Raw genomic sequence first — 18,280 nt, forward strand, 5'->3', positions numbered from 1 at the left:
AGCCCTGGACTAGAAGACCTCCAAGATTCCTTCCAACTCTGTTATTCTGTTCAAAAATAAGAAAAAGAGAAATATTTAAAGAAATGATTTTTAGTAAATATAATTAATATTGTTTCTGCCCCAACATAACCTTCTTTCCATGTAGAACCCTTTTTAATTAGTAGTTTAAAAAATATAATGGATAGATTTTCTTTTCTCGACATACAAAATATAATGTTGATTAGTAATCAAATCATCATAATACCTATTTCAGCATGAATTTATTTTTAAGAGCAACACATATCTATTTCCCTTAGGAGTATTAATGTTATAAAAGAAATATCTATATTAACTGGTAGAGCTGAAGGTAATCCCACTTCTATTTTTGCTTAAACTAAATCTATAGTGATCTTAAGATGCTTACAGTTGTTACATGTGTTGGAGTTCCTTTTATTCCAGTTAAACGTGAGCCACTGCAGTGAGGGAAAGTGTTTGTGGAAAAAAATTAAGAAAGAAGGATAGATTAATTGCCTCCAAATGGGTGCTAATGAATCAATGGAGGAAATGATTGCTATGGAAAATTACCAATGGTATGCAAAATTCATGAAAGAATGCCCATCTGGACAACTTACCATGTATGAATGCAAGAAGATCCTTGGTCTTGAAAATTCAACTACTCTGGCAAATAATTATGTTGAAAAAGTATTCAATATTTTTGATACAAATAAGGTAAGAGTTATATCTATAGTGCATAGTTTTAGGCAATTGTGTGCTGTTTTTCATTTATTGTATACAGAACATTTTAGAATCTTAAGTCTGACATATTTGATTTACAATTCCTTCCAGATTGATTCTGCAAGATATAAATGTAGCTAGAAGAATATATGCCTGTTTAACAGGGTTTTAATTTATCAGTGCTTAAAAAATATATTTTACAGCTGATAGTTATCCTGATATCTCATACATTGTGTTCTTGGAAAAAATTACCATTCCCAGAATATGCTAACAGTTTATATTAATATATGCAGAACAGGATATCTAAGGGAAAAAGCCAAAAAGGGGAAACAACCTTCCAAGCTGGTAGAATTTCATAAATGATTATCAGTGTTTTTTTTCAAATACTCGTGTTAACTGGATTTTCTGATTCGATTATTTTTTAAAGAAAAATGAATAAATAAAATAATTAAAAGATTACTTTCAACAAAGGCCTATCTACTTTCATCTGTTGCTTTATACATTTGTCAGATAGCTGTGAGATGCACAGAATTAAGCGATTGCCATCTTTAACTACAGTTGCCAGCTCTATGCCTTCAATTTTAGAGGTTGTAGAGAGCTATTAACTATTAAAATCAATCAATATGCTTCATTATTAATCTTCATGAATTTGTCACATGATTCTTTGACATTTTGGAGCCCACCATACATATCATATCATACTTGTAGAGTAGGTCCTTTGGTCACTTTGCCCAGTTGTTGTAATATTTCATTCCTACAATTTTATTTATCTTTTTCTAATTCTATCCAATTACTACTGTACAATATTCTTTCTGAAATACAATAAGAACTGTACATAATATTCCAAATGTAGTTGCATCATATCTACTCACTTGTTTTATATTTGCTTGCTTTTCTAATGATACACACTTTAAAAAACAATTTTGTTTATTTACAATTTATTTGTGACAGTTTCTTTCATCATACATAATGTATTCATAAAACTTTTTTAATTGTCTTCCTGGAAAAAAACTAGGCATATTAAATATGTATGAATTATTGATTGACTTGTACTTTGGGGATTATTGACTTAATGTCAGCCTTTTGGCTAAAGTCAAGTGTAATCTTAGCTCAGACAAATTACAAGATACTAATGCCAACCATTATTATCTGAAGATACAATCTGCCATAAAACATAAGTTTAAGAATATAAGGTAGACTTATGAGCAATATTTCCACAGGCCCAGTAACTATACTGCTTTCACCGAGACTTATAGTATACTTGATTTACACATTATTTTTTTTTGGTTTGGAAAATGTGACAATAGAATATTAGAAATTGATCTTAGCAGATAGTACTTTGTAATGAGAAGACCTTAAAGAAAAGCAGAACTTCAGCAGAAAAATTAATATCACTAATCCTTTATGAAGTTTCAAAATAATGTGATTCATGTGAACCACAGTTAGCTCTCATTGCTTTTTCTTAGCATTGAAACAGTTGCAGAGATCCGGGAAAGAGAGTTTTGGTTAGGCACAGAGTTATAAAACTGGAGAAAACATTTTATACTGTTTACTCTTAAACTGTTGAGGTTGGGTCTTCTTTTCTTGATATGAAGGCTCCACTCATCTAACCATAAAGCCAAACTATATGTATCATGTCCTGGAATGTGATAAAAAACAGAAGCAAAATCAGTATATATTCAGGATTACTTCTTATGCAGCACGTGATTTCAAATTTAGTTTATTTATTTATTTTATTCATTTTTTGTTTTTATTTATTATTTTTTATGCAGCCCATCTCCCATATAAGGCAACTCTGGGAGGCTTTAAATCATCATCACTGTCATTTTTAAAAAATATTTCCATAGATTGTCTATTCACTCACTGGCTGGCACCAATGAGATTGTCTACCCCTGAACTCACATAATTTTATTGCTTATTCATATGCATAGATTTACAAAAGATGCACACAAACACACACAAATACACACAGCATGTGTTTTTATTGTAACATTCCTCATGCTACACCCTCTTGCAAATAGTGAGCTCCAATGTAGAACTGTCTGTTCTAGAATTCTAGAAACTATAATTCTTAAAAATTGACGAGTACAAGTCTGGGGATTACAGTCCTAGTTCCTAGGGTTCCATTGCCATCCAGCTAACACTGTTTAGGACGGTATCCTCAGATTTTATTTGGCCTACGCTAACGTACTATATTACACTGCTGCATTTGAGCAGGAGACTAAAATTAATTTAATGTGAAAATTTCTCAGACTTCTCTTTCTGTAGCTTATGTTTTCAATGAATAATATTTGATGTTTGTCTTGATCTAAGATGAACTTGGCTGGGGCAACTTTAGTGATTTCTAATTTTGGCCTGTTTGGATAAAGTATATTTTAAACTGATTATAATTTCTAATACACACAGTGAAAAAGTTTCATGTGTACAATTATTAACAATAACGTTTAATTGTCCTATTGAAGGCCTGATTGTACTTGCTACTTATGATTCGATTGCCTGTAGACATGGACTGTTTTGCAAGTATAGTGAAATATGGGACTCATTTATGCACAGTATAAGTGGAAAAAAAATAGTTGCATAAATGTTTTAGAAATACAGTATATACGTACTAGATTTATATTTGCATTAAATAAGTATATATAGAATTATATCATAGTTTTTTCTTTGTTGTATTTTTAAAAATCTGTTTAATTAAAGCACTATTTATATGTTCTTTGACAACATTTATCTGTCATATTTGTTTTTCTCTTTTCATTTCTATTTTTTGATATTAATTAAAACAACAATAAATAAATATTTAATAGTCCTCATATATAGGTACTACCCATTTAACAATCATAATTGGAGCTGGCAATTCTATCGCTAAATGATATGGTTAAGTAAGACAATACATGTTCGCAACTTGCAATTTCACTGCCTATTGACTCTATTGACTCTACTTGTTGAAAGCCAGCTGTCATGCTCACAAATTATGATCACCTGACTAAGGAACACTAAGATAATTGAAAGTATGAGGATCACTCCTAAGGTTACATTTTTAGTGCTGTCATAATTTTGAATGGTTACTAAATTTAGAAGTTGTTAAGTGAAGACTATATGTATTAAAAAGTGCCATCTGTTGAGACCTATGTTCCTTTTAAGGTGTGCTTGTATGAGCATGCAGAGTACTCATAAAACCTGTGCACAAATAAAGTCAAACACTCACGAAATTAAGTTTAAGTAATAATAAACAATTCAGTCATCATAAACTCTGGACTCACAGTCCCAGGGAGTTCTGCAAAAGTTCACCACCTCTGCTTAACTGCAGTAGATAAGGTGATTGGCACTGTCTTGGCATGGACTGAGCAGGACTGAATGAAGTCTTGAGAATATAACAGAGAGGTGGAGGGGAGCAAATGTGTGTACTATAATGTTATCATGCAAATACCATATATTTTGTGTCAGACATTGAGATAAATATATAACTGTGACATTTGTATAATATACCAACACACTCAAATCATCATTTTGGTGTTAGGGCAGTTTGCTGAAAATGCTGCTGATTAATGTCATTCTGGGAAAGACAGCTTTAACAGCTATGCATTCAACATTCCAATTGACTTGATGCATGCCGTAATGGGAAAATGATCTTTTCCTGCCCCAGAAAGTGATCTTTGGGTGGGGTGGGAAATAGTAAGCAAGCAGTCTAAGGATTTGATTCTGAGTTTATACCTTTACCATAGAGATAGGTAATTTGTGGTTCTGGCTGTCATATAGCAGAAAAGCTAGCCATGCATATGGGCCAGTCACTCTCTGTCAGACTAACCCATTCATAGGATTGTTGTTGTGAGGTAGATAGGAGGAAGAAGGTGTATTATATATGTTTACTGCTTTAAGTCACTTATAAAAATAATAAAGGTGGGGTAAAAATTAGCTCTCTATATTTCTAAAATAAATCCATCTATCTGTCTGTCTGTCTGTCCATCCGTCCATCTATCATCTATCTATCCATTTAATATAATTGTGCCCACTTTTCTTCCATATCTGTACCGAAAAGAACCGCCAGACTTTAGCAAAACTTGAGTTAATTTGCACATATTTAATACATCTATTTTTTGCAATTTACATCTTGCTGGAGCTACCTTATAATCCGTAATGGCCTGGATCCCTTGCCACATTCGCCTGGTGTTTGTTGAGTCCTGAAAAACGTTCTGAATTTTTTGACAATGGGCTTGCTTTGCACCTTTTATGGCACTTTTCAGATTTGCTTTGGCTGTTCTAAGTGCCAGCATGTCACCAGATTTGAAAGCCACATTCCATGCTTTCAACATCTTGCAGACCTCATAAATCAGCCACGGTTTTTCATTCACTCTCACAACAATGCTTTTCAGGAACAGAATATTTGCAATTTTGCAGACGTTGCTAGATGTCAGCTCCCAGCAGCTGTGTAGCAGTCCAGTGGTATTTATGGACTCATCTACTCTGCAATATTATTCTTATAATTTCTTAGAATTCAAAGAAATTCACAAAAAATGGTAAAAATGCTCTTTCAAAAAAATGATTTGATAAAAAAAATCAACAAATATTAAACTGTAAATAGTTAAATTCCATAATGGGAGGCACAAATTGTATCCTTTCCCATGCATGTCAGAATAGTTTATATGTTTCCATACTATTAAAACATGATTATTTTATTCTGATTAAACTATACATCATATCCACTTTTGAGTATGCGCCTTTTCTGTCTCATGCACATAGCTTGCATAAAGGCAGCTGTTTGTCCAGCCATACTTACATACTCTGACATTTTCTTTGCAAGTTGTTGACAAATTTGCTTTGGACTTATCATCATTCAGAGTTCAACAATTTCAATTGTGTCACAATTGTATCCCTGTCATGGTTCCAATAAATGAAGTCAGTCAAAAGAACTTCAAGGAGAAAAATTCATCCCCGAGAACATTTTATTTGGAAACAAGATATCAGCACTTACATAGTTGAACCCAAAACTGAAAGTTCCCTCCCCTGATACAAAGTTACAAGTTGTAATTCCCACCCCAAACCAAGCTGTCACACATTCCCCAATAACAAATAAGTGCGGGCTTTTCTCCACCACCCTACCACCAATATTTTTTGCTCACAACGACCTTAATTAAAAATGCAGCTGCAATTGTTATGACTAAGAACGCTCATACCTCTCCCTCCCCCCTTATTCTATCTACATGAAAAATCCCCAGCTACAGAGTGGAATGTTACAACAACAAAAGTAAAATGGCTAGTTTCTTCTGATGTCACAACGCTGATATTCCCTATGGAATCAGTCATTTCTTTTTTATATCCAAGTTGTCATCCAATTAACAAGTATTAGATAAAAAGCTATTTTTGCTATACATTTGATGGTATTATTAAGAATTTAATCCTGCAAATGTATTTCTCCCTATATTCAATGAGATTGCTTGTAACCTGTCTACTTATGATTTAAACAAAACTGATTTTTTCCAAAAGAACCACTGAAGGGACCCCAGGAATTATATCTGAAAAAGAAAATGAGCATATCGCACTACATGCCTGGCATTCTAAAATGAAAAGAGAAGGATACTCCAGACAAAAGAGGATACAAATCAAAGAAACAAACACTTAGGTGGCAGTTTGTAAATTAGCATTGCCCAAGGCAATTTGGCCCAGCAAACAGTAGATTTTAAAAGACCTGAAACAAAAGATCCCAGTACAATCAATCCTGAATTGTTGCTTGACCAATTCTAGGTCACTAGAGTAGGTGAGTGCAAAATAAAACACTTGCTTTTTGTATTTAATTTTATTTATATGCCGCCCAATCCCAAAGGACTCAGGGCGGCGTACAGAGTTAAAACAATCATAAAACAATAAAATAATACAGTCATACCGCGAGTCAGATCATATCCCAGCCTCCCCCCCCCGGGACATCAGCCCCAGGCCTGCCAGAACAGGAGAGTTTTAACGGCTTTCTTAAAGGCCGGCAGGGTGGGAGTAGTTCGAACCTCGGGGGGAAGTTGATTCCACCAGGTCGGAGCCACCACAGAAAAGGCCCTTCCCTGAGGGCCCGCCAGCCGACATTGTCTGGCCGATGGGACCTGAAGGAGGCCCAATCTATGGGACCTCACCGGTCTCTGGGAACTGTGCGGCAGAATGCGGTCCTGTAAGTAACCCTCCTCCTTCTGTTGGATCTGCTCCTTTTGCACAAGTTCTAGCTTTCCAGGTTGTGTGCCAAACATTTCAACGATAACAATCACATATTTCTATTTCTGGGTTAGGATCTCTACTTTTATAGAGATCCTGTTTATTTCGCATGCTTTTTGTTGGAATAGAAATATCTGAGATTTTGAGTGGCACCATCCGTTGGTCTCTGTTGTACTTTCTTATTAAACTCTGACTTTCCACCAGGGCCTCGATGCTTTCTTCTTTTGTTTCTGATGACCCAGTACTTGACTGTATATTCAAGCCTTAGTTTCTGCCACTTACCTATACTCTGCATCTTTCTCATCAACGTATTGCAATGAATAATAATAATAATAATGATAAAGTTGGAAGTTTGGATTAGCCACCATGGCAGTTTTATATATCTTTATATGCGAGTACATTTTAATGGAACACCTTGGAACCTTTTTTAGAATAAGCACTGATAGAATAGGGTATCAAATGCCTGAAAATAAATTAAATCAAAAGTACTGAATCAATTGATGGATAGTAATAATAATAAAGCTACAGAGTCTTCTCCAAACTCCTTCCATCCTTGGCTAATGCATAACTCATAGTTGGCTATGTTTCTGCTACCCGAAAAGCTTTTTAATCCTATCAAAAAGAAAATAATGAATATTCCTCACCTAAAATAAGTTTATCTACGAAATGGGCAAAAGAACAGCTATCCATCCTTTTAACAATGGAATTCTCAGCAGCTTTGCTTGCTAATACATTTTTCTTTGTTTAAACACCTATCTCACTTGCTCAAACTGTGGGCCTAAATCAGCTCCTTCACATGTCCCATCCTCAACCCTAAAATGTATAAAGTTTTCTTCCTTTCTGTTGTTCAGGATTCCTCTTTCTTGCAAAGCAGGCACCCATAATCATTAAATAAAGATTGATCTTTTTTCCTCAGCATTGTGCTCTTTTTTTGTGAAAATTCCATGAGATACCTGACATTAATGTGGAATAATGAACAATCACTAGAATAATGATTTGTCTGCATAATTACTGGAATAGTGCTGTGTTAGTAGTATGTGACTAACCTAATGTGCATTGCACTTGGATACAATGTATGTAGCAAATTTTCCATTGTATATCCGTGAGAAACAAACCTAATGTATTACAATGTGTATTTCAATGTGTATTCCTTTGTTCCTGAGAAAAGGAAAGTATAAAATTGAAGTCTGAACCCGCCCTCGGAGTTCAGAATTGCTTGTTGCTATTGCTTCTGAACCTGCACAATAAATCTCTCTGCTAAAACCCTCTGGAATTCGTAAGAATCCTTTCGTTTTCCACAAGACTATGACTAGCCTTTTCAAGAAAAGAGATGAACAATTTACATTGCTATTTTTCACATGGAGCAAACAACTGCTATCAACCACACACTCTGCTAGCATCACTTAGATTATTGACAATGTGCTTTTTGACAATGTGCTAAAATTGCTTTAACAGAAATTTGAGCTGCAGTAGAATGAGACAGTGAGGTTGTTCTTCTCAGTGGCTAGAAACATCTCTTGATGTGGAACTGCCATTTCATAATGAACAGTTCTGGTTTACTGTAACAGCAGCAAAGTTTCTGAAATTTACTACCTCTATTTTTTAAAATCTAGTGGGCAGTCTGAAGTGGTGATACAGAGAGGAAGTGTCTGTACCACATTATTATTATTCTCATGATCTATGAATAGACAGTGAGTTTTTTTTCTGTTTCTGGTCTTCTACTGACCTTTTTCCTTCTTTCTGAATGGGAGAATCTTCTGTAGCAAGAAAATTACAGGATGGAGAAGCCATCAAAACATCCTTAATTATTTTTGCAATAACCAGTTAACCTCTTATTAATATTATTGTTACAATAAATGCAATTTCATATACTTTGAAATATACTTACCCCACATCCCTTTTTTTAAAGGATGGATTTATTGACTATTTGGAGCTTTTAGCTGCTATAAATCTGGTGATACGTGGGAAAATTGACCAAAAATTGAAATGGTATTTTAAACTTTATGATATTGATGGGAGCGGAACAATTGACAAAAAAGAAGTAATAAGCATATTAATGGTGAGTAAATGCACAAATTTGCAAGGATGAATCATTCTATGGGATTTTAATATTGTGAACATGCTGATGTTTTGACTGATTTAACAACTGTTATAAAAAATATATGACCAAATTATCACTTATGATTTCTTTGCTGTCCCAGAGACAAGGGCAATACGTATCTACACTGAGTTTTCCCCACTTCCATTAGGTGAGACTGAAACTATCCAAAACTGCTATTGGCTCTTGGTATTTTGGGGAAGTAATCTAGTTCAAGAACATTCAAAGGAACTGTTTTACCTAAGGTAGTGCTGAGTGATCACAACCAAACATTTTAGTACATTTAGAGATGAACCACAATGGTGAAAAGGATTGAACCAAACTTTGTAGATGGGACAAGTGTTTCATTGCTCATGAGAGGAACTGAGTAACAAGCTGTTTTACATATTATTCAAAGAAACTGGGGAAAAATGCAACTATCTTTTATGTGGTCATTCTTATACCAGGTGCCCAGTATCACAATTACTATCATTATTTGTATTTTAAACAGATATGAAAGGGTAAGGTAGAGATTCTTAATCATATATTTGCAAACAGAATAACTGTTTAGCCATAAACAGTAAAACTGTTTATTTTCATATAGGGATCATAATTCCTAAGCCTTTTTTCATAAGAAAAAGCCTTCTTATATATCAAGAGCCTTGGTGGTGCGATGGTTAGAATGCAGTTTTTCAGTCTAACTCACTGCTCACTTCCAGGAGTTTGATCCTGATCGGCTCAAGATTGACTCAGCCTTTCATCCTTCCGGAGGACCAGATTGTTGGGAGCAATATGTTAACTCTGTAAACTGCTTAGAGAGGGCTATAAAGCACTGTGAAGCTTTATAAGCCTAAGTACTGTTGCTATATATAAGACTAGTGTGATTCCAATCTAAGCTGCCTTAAAAGTCTCCTAAAAGAATTATTGTATCACTTAGGGCAGCAATTAATCTAATTTCTTTTCTAGAACATCCAACTTAAGACTTGAATTAGAACAAAACCCCCCAAATATGAGAGTTCCTGGGACAAATTATGTGTGTTTATTAATATGCCGATGGACAGCTTCTTGTTCAAATAATCACATACATTTCAGAAGGAAACATCAAGACTTGAATGTTTGTATGTACGAGTGATTTTTCTATAACAGTGGGACAAGAAAACTACTTAAAGTACTTAACGTAGTTTTTTGTATTTTAAACTCTTTCCCAAGTTCACTTTTTATTCATGTAGTGCAAGAAAATATTATCATAAATGGGAACAAAACAACAGTGCACCATATCTACCGTATATGCCGGTGTATTAGGCGACCCAGCGTATAAGATGACCCCCGTCTTTATCGCCGAGTCGCCTTCCTAGAACGTCGTCTTATACGCCGGAAACTACGAGTATTTCTGGCGTATAAGACGACTTGGCGTATAAGACGACCGCTGTCTTTGGTGCCGAGTTTAGCGCTTCCAGAAGTCGTCTTATACGTCGGCATATACGGTAGTATTTTTAGCCTTATAACATTTAATTATTTATTTATTAAAGAATGTAATTACAGAACAGAGATAAAAACAAATATCCAGCATAAAGGTCGTTAAGAACTAAGCAAGCAAAAACTAAGGCCACCTAGATTATGTTCAGGTTGAATTATTTCTGATCGTCATTTCTATGGCCAGAATTTTGTCTGTTATTATATCTAATTTGGCCCTTTAGAAAAGCCAGTTCAAACATTCAGAAGATTTCTGCAGTGGAGTGCTCATAATTTAGGCTTCTATGTGTTATGCATGTTTTGATTTGGATTCCTACATTGACTTAAATGGTCCCGTTCCAACTTTATGCTTCTATTTTCTTCTTACTGTATTTATTAATGTTTTTATAGAGTGCCCCAACAGGAAGAGCCTACACAGCAGATTATAACGATGTAAAATATGAAACAGTGTAAACCAATATATGAATTGTAAAAAGAGAGCTGAAGCTGAGCATATGTCTGATGACAAAGTTTCAAAGAGTTCTGTAGTTTATATCTGTTTACCTCTGAAGTTGGATTAACTCTTATAAGGTATTCTCAAGGGACAGATTCAATGCTGGCATACAATGCCTAATAGATATTAGCTATATTATGGAAGACTTCATAAGTATTGGCCAGTAATCTGAACTGACCTGTTAAGCTTACTGGTAATTAATGTAGTGATTTTAGAAGAGACGTTACTCTGCCAGAATACTTTTGACCTGCCAGCTGTAGCCTCTGGGTCATCTCCACAGGCTCTTCCACATATAGTATTTTAGTAAACATATGATGTTTCTATATGGATAAATACTGAGACATTCAATCACCATCTTAATTTCTTCAGTTGCAATGAAAAATTAAAAGCAGTAGATTAGTATTAATAGTTTTTTTTTAAATTAAATATCAAAACACTGTGATATGCATTTCAACATAAACTATGTTAATAATCTCTAAAGCTTTAGTCTCTTTTAAATAATGTGATTAGCTTTCAGTGCTGATTTAACTGGATTGCTTTTCTAACTATGCCTATAGTATACAACTATGCAGAGTATACAAAAGCTACCTCTTATATTTGCAATAAGAATGTAGTTATTCTTGCATTCTTATTTATTTAGGCTGTTCAAACCATCAATAACAACCAAGACATGACTCCTGAAGAATTGACAAGCCTGATTTTTCAGAAGATAGATGTAAACAATGATGGTAAGAATAAATATATCTTGAAATCTTTATTTTCATTATTTTGAAATAACTTTGCAATTTGGTAAAAGCATTCTGTTGATATCTATAGAGTTAGCCACATGTATGTACTTCAGAAATATTATAACTGGTTGAAATTGATCTAATTAGATAAGAAGATTACTATATGATGGACAGTGTACAAAGCAAAAGTTGAATTTTTTTTTTAATTCAAAAAGCCATTCAGACTCTATGGCTTGATTTCACTGTGTGTTTGCAGCAAGATGAAATCGAAGGAAGCAGAGAAAGAGAATGGAGAAAATTTCACTCTTTATTTTTGAATTCTTTGTTGAGCAACTTTTATTAAATTGGTTTACAGAGATTCTAACAAGTTAACTGTACTGTAATTAATTGCTTTGCAAAACTATTTTGTTTTTGCACTTGATCCAGGATACCCTACCAGAAATGATTATTGACAGCTAGATAGTTATAAATATATTCAATCATATATGTTGAGAAAAGTAGTCAAACACCAGGATAAATATAAAAACAACTTTTAATAAACTAACAACTGTTTGATAAAATTAGCTTTCAGCAGCTAACTGCCGACATCGTCAGAGTGGAATATGTATGTATGTATGTATGTATGTATGTATGTATGTATGTATGTATGTATTCTGTGTTTTTTTAGAAGCAAAGTGCTGAATCTTTCCATGAGAATCAAAGTGAGAAACATGAATGTTTGAAATGTCGCAAGCTATACTTTTATCCAGATGGAACAGGATAATTGTACTTAGCATTCTTCAGTTGCATTATTACCTAAGATATTCTTGCTTTGGTTTTATGTTAGGGAGATCTGCTTTTTTTTAGTTAAGCTCTATTGTAATTATAAATCTCAGTTTATTGTCAGTTCAGCATCACATTCATTAACCCCCTAAGTGCAACAACCAATTCCAAAAAGAAATATTTAAGAAAAACTTTAATCTACACTATTCCTTGCAATATAAATCTGATCAGAATGGAATAAATATGCAGAGCTAAAGGAAGATGAGAGACTCATTTTGACACATTAAAATGAAACTAATAACCGAGACTCAAATTAAATAGGCCCACAAAGACAAATACATTTTTCTTCTGCATTTTTATTGTTTCAGTAAAAGCAGCTTGAAGAAGCAAGGAGTTTCAACTATCTATCTGAACATTTACTTAGAGCTTAAGAGTTTCTTTTCCCAGTTTTCATTATCCCCATTTCCCACCCTGAAGCATAGTCACATAGCTGTGTATATCTAGGCAGTACCTCCAGCCTTCCTCAGTCTAGGGCTCTCCACATCATTTCCTTTAATTATTAGAATGTCATGCAACAGATTGAAGAAGTCTGCTCTATTTATCTAACAAACTAGTTCTTATGTGGGTCTATTTTACAGATGGAACTTCAGGATTCAGAAATGCATCAAATTCAATTTCAAATAAATGGAATATTTGGTTCCCCATAAATTGGAGATATTGTTGGGCAACTATATTATTTTTACCAAGTACAAGTAGTCCTCAACTTATGACAGTTCACTTAGCAAAGGTTCAAAGTTACAACATTCCCACCAAAAGTACTTATGACACTGTCCCAAGTTACGTATGTTGCAGCACCACAGCAGTTTTTCATCTTACGACTGACCGGAGAGATGCTGCAACATGTTCCCTATCAATTCTCTCCCCCCCCCCATCCTGCCCTGCCAGGGCTCCAGAGACACTGGGTCTGCTTTGGTAGCCCACCACATTCCATATGCTCCTCTGCACCTATTATCAATCACTCACTTATCTTGGGAAGAGCTCCAAAGCTGAAGTCATTTGCTGGAGTGCTGAACCCACTCAGATCTCGCTAATTGCACCACCGTGGAGTTGTATAGAGAAATGGAGAGCTTGGTGCATCAGCTGCCCTGTACCCCTCGCTTACTGGGCACACTATGTCAGATATCCGGCTGCTCCCACCTTCAAGACAGTCTCCTCCCTCAGGGTGCCCCTTGCGGCCCTCAGGCGTCCCTATGCCTGCCATATCTCTACTAGAGTGCACCTGACAAGCAAGAGGCGCACCACTTCAAATTTTCTTGCGCCAATATCTCCATTTCTCTATCCGGCTCTGCAATGACACAATTGCAAGATGCGGCCAAGTTTGGCATTCCAGCAAGTGGTAGAGTAGGGCCACGCTCACTTTTGAGAGACACTGAGGCTCAATGGGGAAGGGGAGGGGCCAGCCCAGGGTTTCTCCGCCTGGTTGAACAAGGGCCTCAGCACCCAAGACAGTGCGGATGCTGTGGGACTCCCAGGCATGACACCCAGCAGCTGCACTGACTTATGCCTCTGCAAGGGCTCAGGAGACACCGGCAATGGTGCTGCTGCTCTGGCTATTAGAAAACTATATGCAGAAGGCACACATGGACAAAATAAGAGATGCAATAAATCTCACATTCTTACATACACTTCCGTGTTCCACACAAAAACTTTTTTCCAAAGAGGATAGGTGTGTGTGTAAGAATGCGAGAATTAAGAAAAACAACTTTGCAACAACTTGAGCTGTAGAGATCTTCACAAAGTAAGTGGGTGATTGGTGACGGGTGGAGAGAAAGCCCAAGGGGGTGGAAAGAGGAGCATGGGATATCTCAGTGGGTGGCTAGAGGCTGTGGTCTTGTCCTTGCACTCGGGCTCCAATGGTCTTTGCCACTCCTGACATACTTCATGTGCTCTTAACGACTTGCACATTTGATTAATGAGTGCATTGGGAAGAGGAGGGATGGGGCTCATTCATTTAACATGATTCACTTAACATTACAACAGTAATGGGCAAGCTCCATTACATTCGTAACTCAAGGACTATCTGTAATAAATATTTAGAGGTAATGATAGTGTTTTCCCCAATTCCAAGACAGAAAAAGTCTACAAACCTGTGACTCTAAAGAAATGTATATTGTTTTTATCACAGGGGAACTGAGCTTAGAAGAACTCATGAATGGAGTGGAAAAAGATGAACATTTCCAGGAAATTATTTCAAAGAGCTTTGAGCTCTCCAATGTACTGAAAATTATACAAAGTGAGAGAAGACACAGCATCTGACGCATATTATAAATGGCACTTGCGATAAAAAGAACAATGTAAGAAATATAATATCAAATACCAAAACAGACTGTTACATTTCCCATCCACTATTCAAAGCATAAGATGGTCTAGACCACAGGTGTCAAACTCGTGATGTCACGTGACTTTTTTCCCATTGCTGGGAATGGGGTGGGCAAGGTTTTAGCGTGACGTATTTGGCCCACGGGTCAGCAGTTTGACACTCCTGGTCTAGACAAATTATTACTTCAGAACTGTTCTTCATCTATTGTTCCTTCCTTTTCTTTCTCATAATATACAATAGCTTTTGTCTACATATATAACAAAATTTTTTGTAATGCAGAATGAAATAAACACAGAACATAACACTTAGCACTGGGACAATATATCCAAATAAATGTATAGATAAATACAATGGGAATTGGGAAGACATCTCTCTAGAAAATACAGAATAGATAAATTGCTTAAATATAATTTGTTTAATTTGGAATTGGAGCATGGTGATAAAGCATTATATAGGATTGGCCTATTCAGATCAGTTTAGGGTGAAGTATGTTTTTGCATTAACTTAATATCTACACTAATCAGTTTAAAAATAGGAGTAAATTTTCTAATTAACACCTCAATTAGTTTAACATTAGTTATTTAAATATAAATAACTATTTGGAAAAGCAGTTAACTACTTTGGTATTATGGGAATTATTTCAAATATAAATTAACATGATGTAATAATTTGGTTTTAAAGGTTTTTTTTAAGGGTTACAGTTAAAAAAAGAAATCACTTTAAAAAATGATCATGAAATTGGGGGGGGGGGACAAGATAGCAGTATTCCAATATCTGAGAGGCTGCCACAAAGAGGAGAAGGTCAATTTATTTTTTCCAAAGCACCAGAGGGCAGGACGGATGGAAACTAATCAAGGAGAGAAGCAATCTGGAATGAAGGAGAAACTTCCTAACAGTGAAGATGATTAACCAGTGGAACAGCCTGCCTTCACTGGAAGTTTTTAAGAAGAGACTATTGTCATTTGTCTGAAATAATAATAATAATAACAACAACAACAACAACCTACACCATTTCTGACAAATGGCTGTCCAGTCTCTTCTTAAAAGCTTCCAGTGTTGGAGCATTCACCACTTCTGGAGGCAGGTCTCCTGCTTGAGCAGGGGCTGGACTAGAAGACCTCCAAAGTCTCTTCCAAAGCTCTATTCTGATTGATGAAATGAGACAAATTTGAGGAAATAATTACGAGGATGCATTTCAGAGGATGCATTTCAAAACTTTGTCTTCAGCTATCAAAGATTAATCCCAATATATTATATGAAACATATATTTAACAATAAAACAATTTAAAGGTAATTATTAAAATTACCTCTTCTTAAATCCTAGAGTTCTTTCCTGCTTTCATATCTTTTTCTTCTTATTGCTTTTGAAGAAGCAGTTTTCAACCATTCCAAAATTACGTATTTGTATATCAAGTAAAACTTTCCTTTTTCTGTCTATTAGCTTCTGACAGCATCCTTTACAGTAATGGTGCAAGAATACATACAGCCATACACGCACACTCCTATACCTGACTCTAAAAGCTTTCTGAATCTGAAAAAAAGATGAAATCTTCAGACATTATTAGAACAATATGTAATTTTTATATTCAGATTTGCCACCTAAGTAATTTTCCTAACTTTATAAACTAATACTAAAAATTCTCCTCTCTCTTCAGTCCAGGAAGAAGAAAAAAACTGGGCACACATTTTTTTTCCTGTCTGACATATTATTGACAGTTTCCCAAATCCAGAAGTGAGAAAGTCCAAAATAAATCTTCACCGTGCTAAGCTATTGAAAGTAGCTTGACAATGCCCAAAAGGTTTGTTTTTCTCTCTCCCTGAAACAGAAATATTTTCTTTCCTACCCAGAAAGCATCCTATTTAACTTTCTGTTCTCAGGCTAAACTATACTTAGTGTTCCTCAACCTCCTTAGTACATGTTAATTTGTGTAAATGCTACATTTTTAAAGTCTCTTGCTTTTTTGTTATCATCGTAAGCTTTAAAAATTACAGTTTAGTTTTTTTTCTGTGTTCCTTACAACTGTACTCTGTATAGTTTTATTAAAGTGAACCTCTTTTTGAAATCTCATTTCCCTGAACTTTCTCAGAATTCATTCTTTGTATTGTGTTGTTTTCTATTGTATTGTTTTATTGTTTGTTGATAAATAAATATAGAAAAACCCCACTCTGTTTCTAATTAAACTGAATAGATGAAATTTTTCTCAGATTATTAGCTGTTTAAGGATTTCTATGTAACTGATCATTGTAATTGCCATCAATAGTTAGCCAACATTCACTAAACTACAGCCTCCATGATAAAGTAATGCCAGAAAGGGACAGAATACAGGTAGTTCTCAACTTACAAGGATTCATTTAATGATCATTCAAAATTACAACGGCATTGAAAAAAGTGACTTATGACTGTTTTTCACAATTCCAACCTTTGCAGCATTGCCACAGTCACATGATCAAATTTAGACGCTTGGCAACTGACTCATATTTATGATGATTGCAGTGTCCTAGGGTTGCATGATCCCCTTTTTTCTGTCTTCGGAAAAGTAAAGTCAATGGGGAAGCCAGATTCACTTAACAACCATATTACTAACTTAACAACTGCAGTGATTCACTTAACAACCTTTGGTAACCTGTGGTAAGAAAAGTCGTAAAACAGGGCAAAATACACTTAACACATGTCTCACTTAGCAACAGAAATGTTGGGCTTAATTGCAGTCATAAGTCGAGGATAACCTGTACACACTTCTCTGGAATAACTTTAGCACATTTTGCTAACCCTCCTCTCCCAGATTTCTTTTTTTAGTCAAAAAGCAGAAATCTGGAAAGTTGAAACAAGAACTGGGAAAACAGGAAAAATGTTCAGATAATTGGTTGTAGTAGGCTAGAATTGGGAGAGTATGAGTTCTAGATCCACCTGAGGCATAAAGTCAATTGGGTGGCCTTGGGCCAGTCACTTTCTCTCAGCCTAAGAAGGAGACAATGTCAAAGGACTTCTGAGAAACCTTGCCAAGAAAACCACAGGGACTTGCCCTGGAAGTTTCTGAGAATCAGACATGACTGAACAGAAGAAAAAAAATAACCAGGATATACAACTGCCAACCTATCACCAGATGGGCTCAGTATAGAGGAATAAGTGAACCCACTACAGTCTGTTGCTTCCTATACATAGAAACATACACACATACACACATTCTTTTAAAAAATGTTTCAAAGGATACTACTTTGTGCTCAAGACATACGCACCCCCCCCCCTCTTTTCCCCTCATTGTACTCCTCAGAGGAGTAATTTTTTATTTTAGCTTCTGGGGGCAGAAAAGAAAGGCAAAGTAAAAAAGGAAGGGGGAGCTTGGAGAAGAGTTTGCAGCTTTAGTTTATTATTATTTTCCATCAAGCCTACTTGTTGCAATAATTTACATGGTGAAATTATCATTTGTTTATTCCTTTGATGTCCCTGGGATCAAAGGGAA

At 35.3% G+C, this 18,280-nt stretch overlaps 1 protein-coding gene across 1 annotated transcript; it reads left to right on the forward strand.

The window, feature by feature from the left end:
* The first annotated feature begins 432 nt into the window (after positions 1-432).
* On the forward strand, positions 433-16,990 carry GUCA1C (guanylate cyclase activator 1C). The gene is made up of 5 exons (XM_039365021.1): positions 433-708; positions 8,816-8,965; positions 11,590-11,677; positions 14,625-14,793; positions 16,475-16,990. The coding sequence occupies exons 1-4, from the start codon at positions 517-519 to the stop codon at positions 14,753-14,755; spliced, it is 561 nt and encodes a 186-aa protein (XP_039220955.1). The 5' UTR covers positions 433-516; the 3' UTR covers positions 14,756-14,793; positions 16,475-16,990.
* Positions 16,991-18,280: the final 1,290 nt, after the last annotated feature.

This window comes from Crotalus tigris, unplaced genomic scaffold (genome assembly GCF_016545835.1).
Source record: "Crotalus tigris isolate CLP2741 ecotype Arizona unplaced genomic scaffold, ASM1654583v1 scf7180000019944.6993514239:2294586, whole genome shotgun sequence".
Classification (NCBI taxonomy): Eukaryota; Metazoa; Chordata; class Lepidosauria; order Squamata; family Viperidae; genus Crotalus; species Crotalus tigris.

Coding starts and splice junctions, on each gene's coding strand:
- GUCA1C (XM_039365021.1), top strand. CDS start 517: ATGGGTGCTAATGAATCAATGGAGGAAATGATTGCTATGGAAAATTAC. Junction 709..8,815: donor ATATTTTTGATACAAATAAG/GTAAGAGTTATA, acceptor CTTTTTTTAAAG/GATGGATTTATTGACTATTT. Junction 11,678..14,624: donor GATAGATGTAAACAATGATG/GTAAGAATAAAT, acceptor TTTTTATCACAG/GGGAACTGAGCTTAGAAGAA.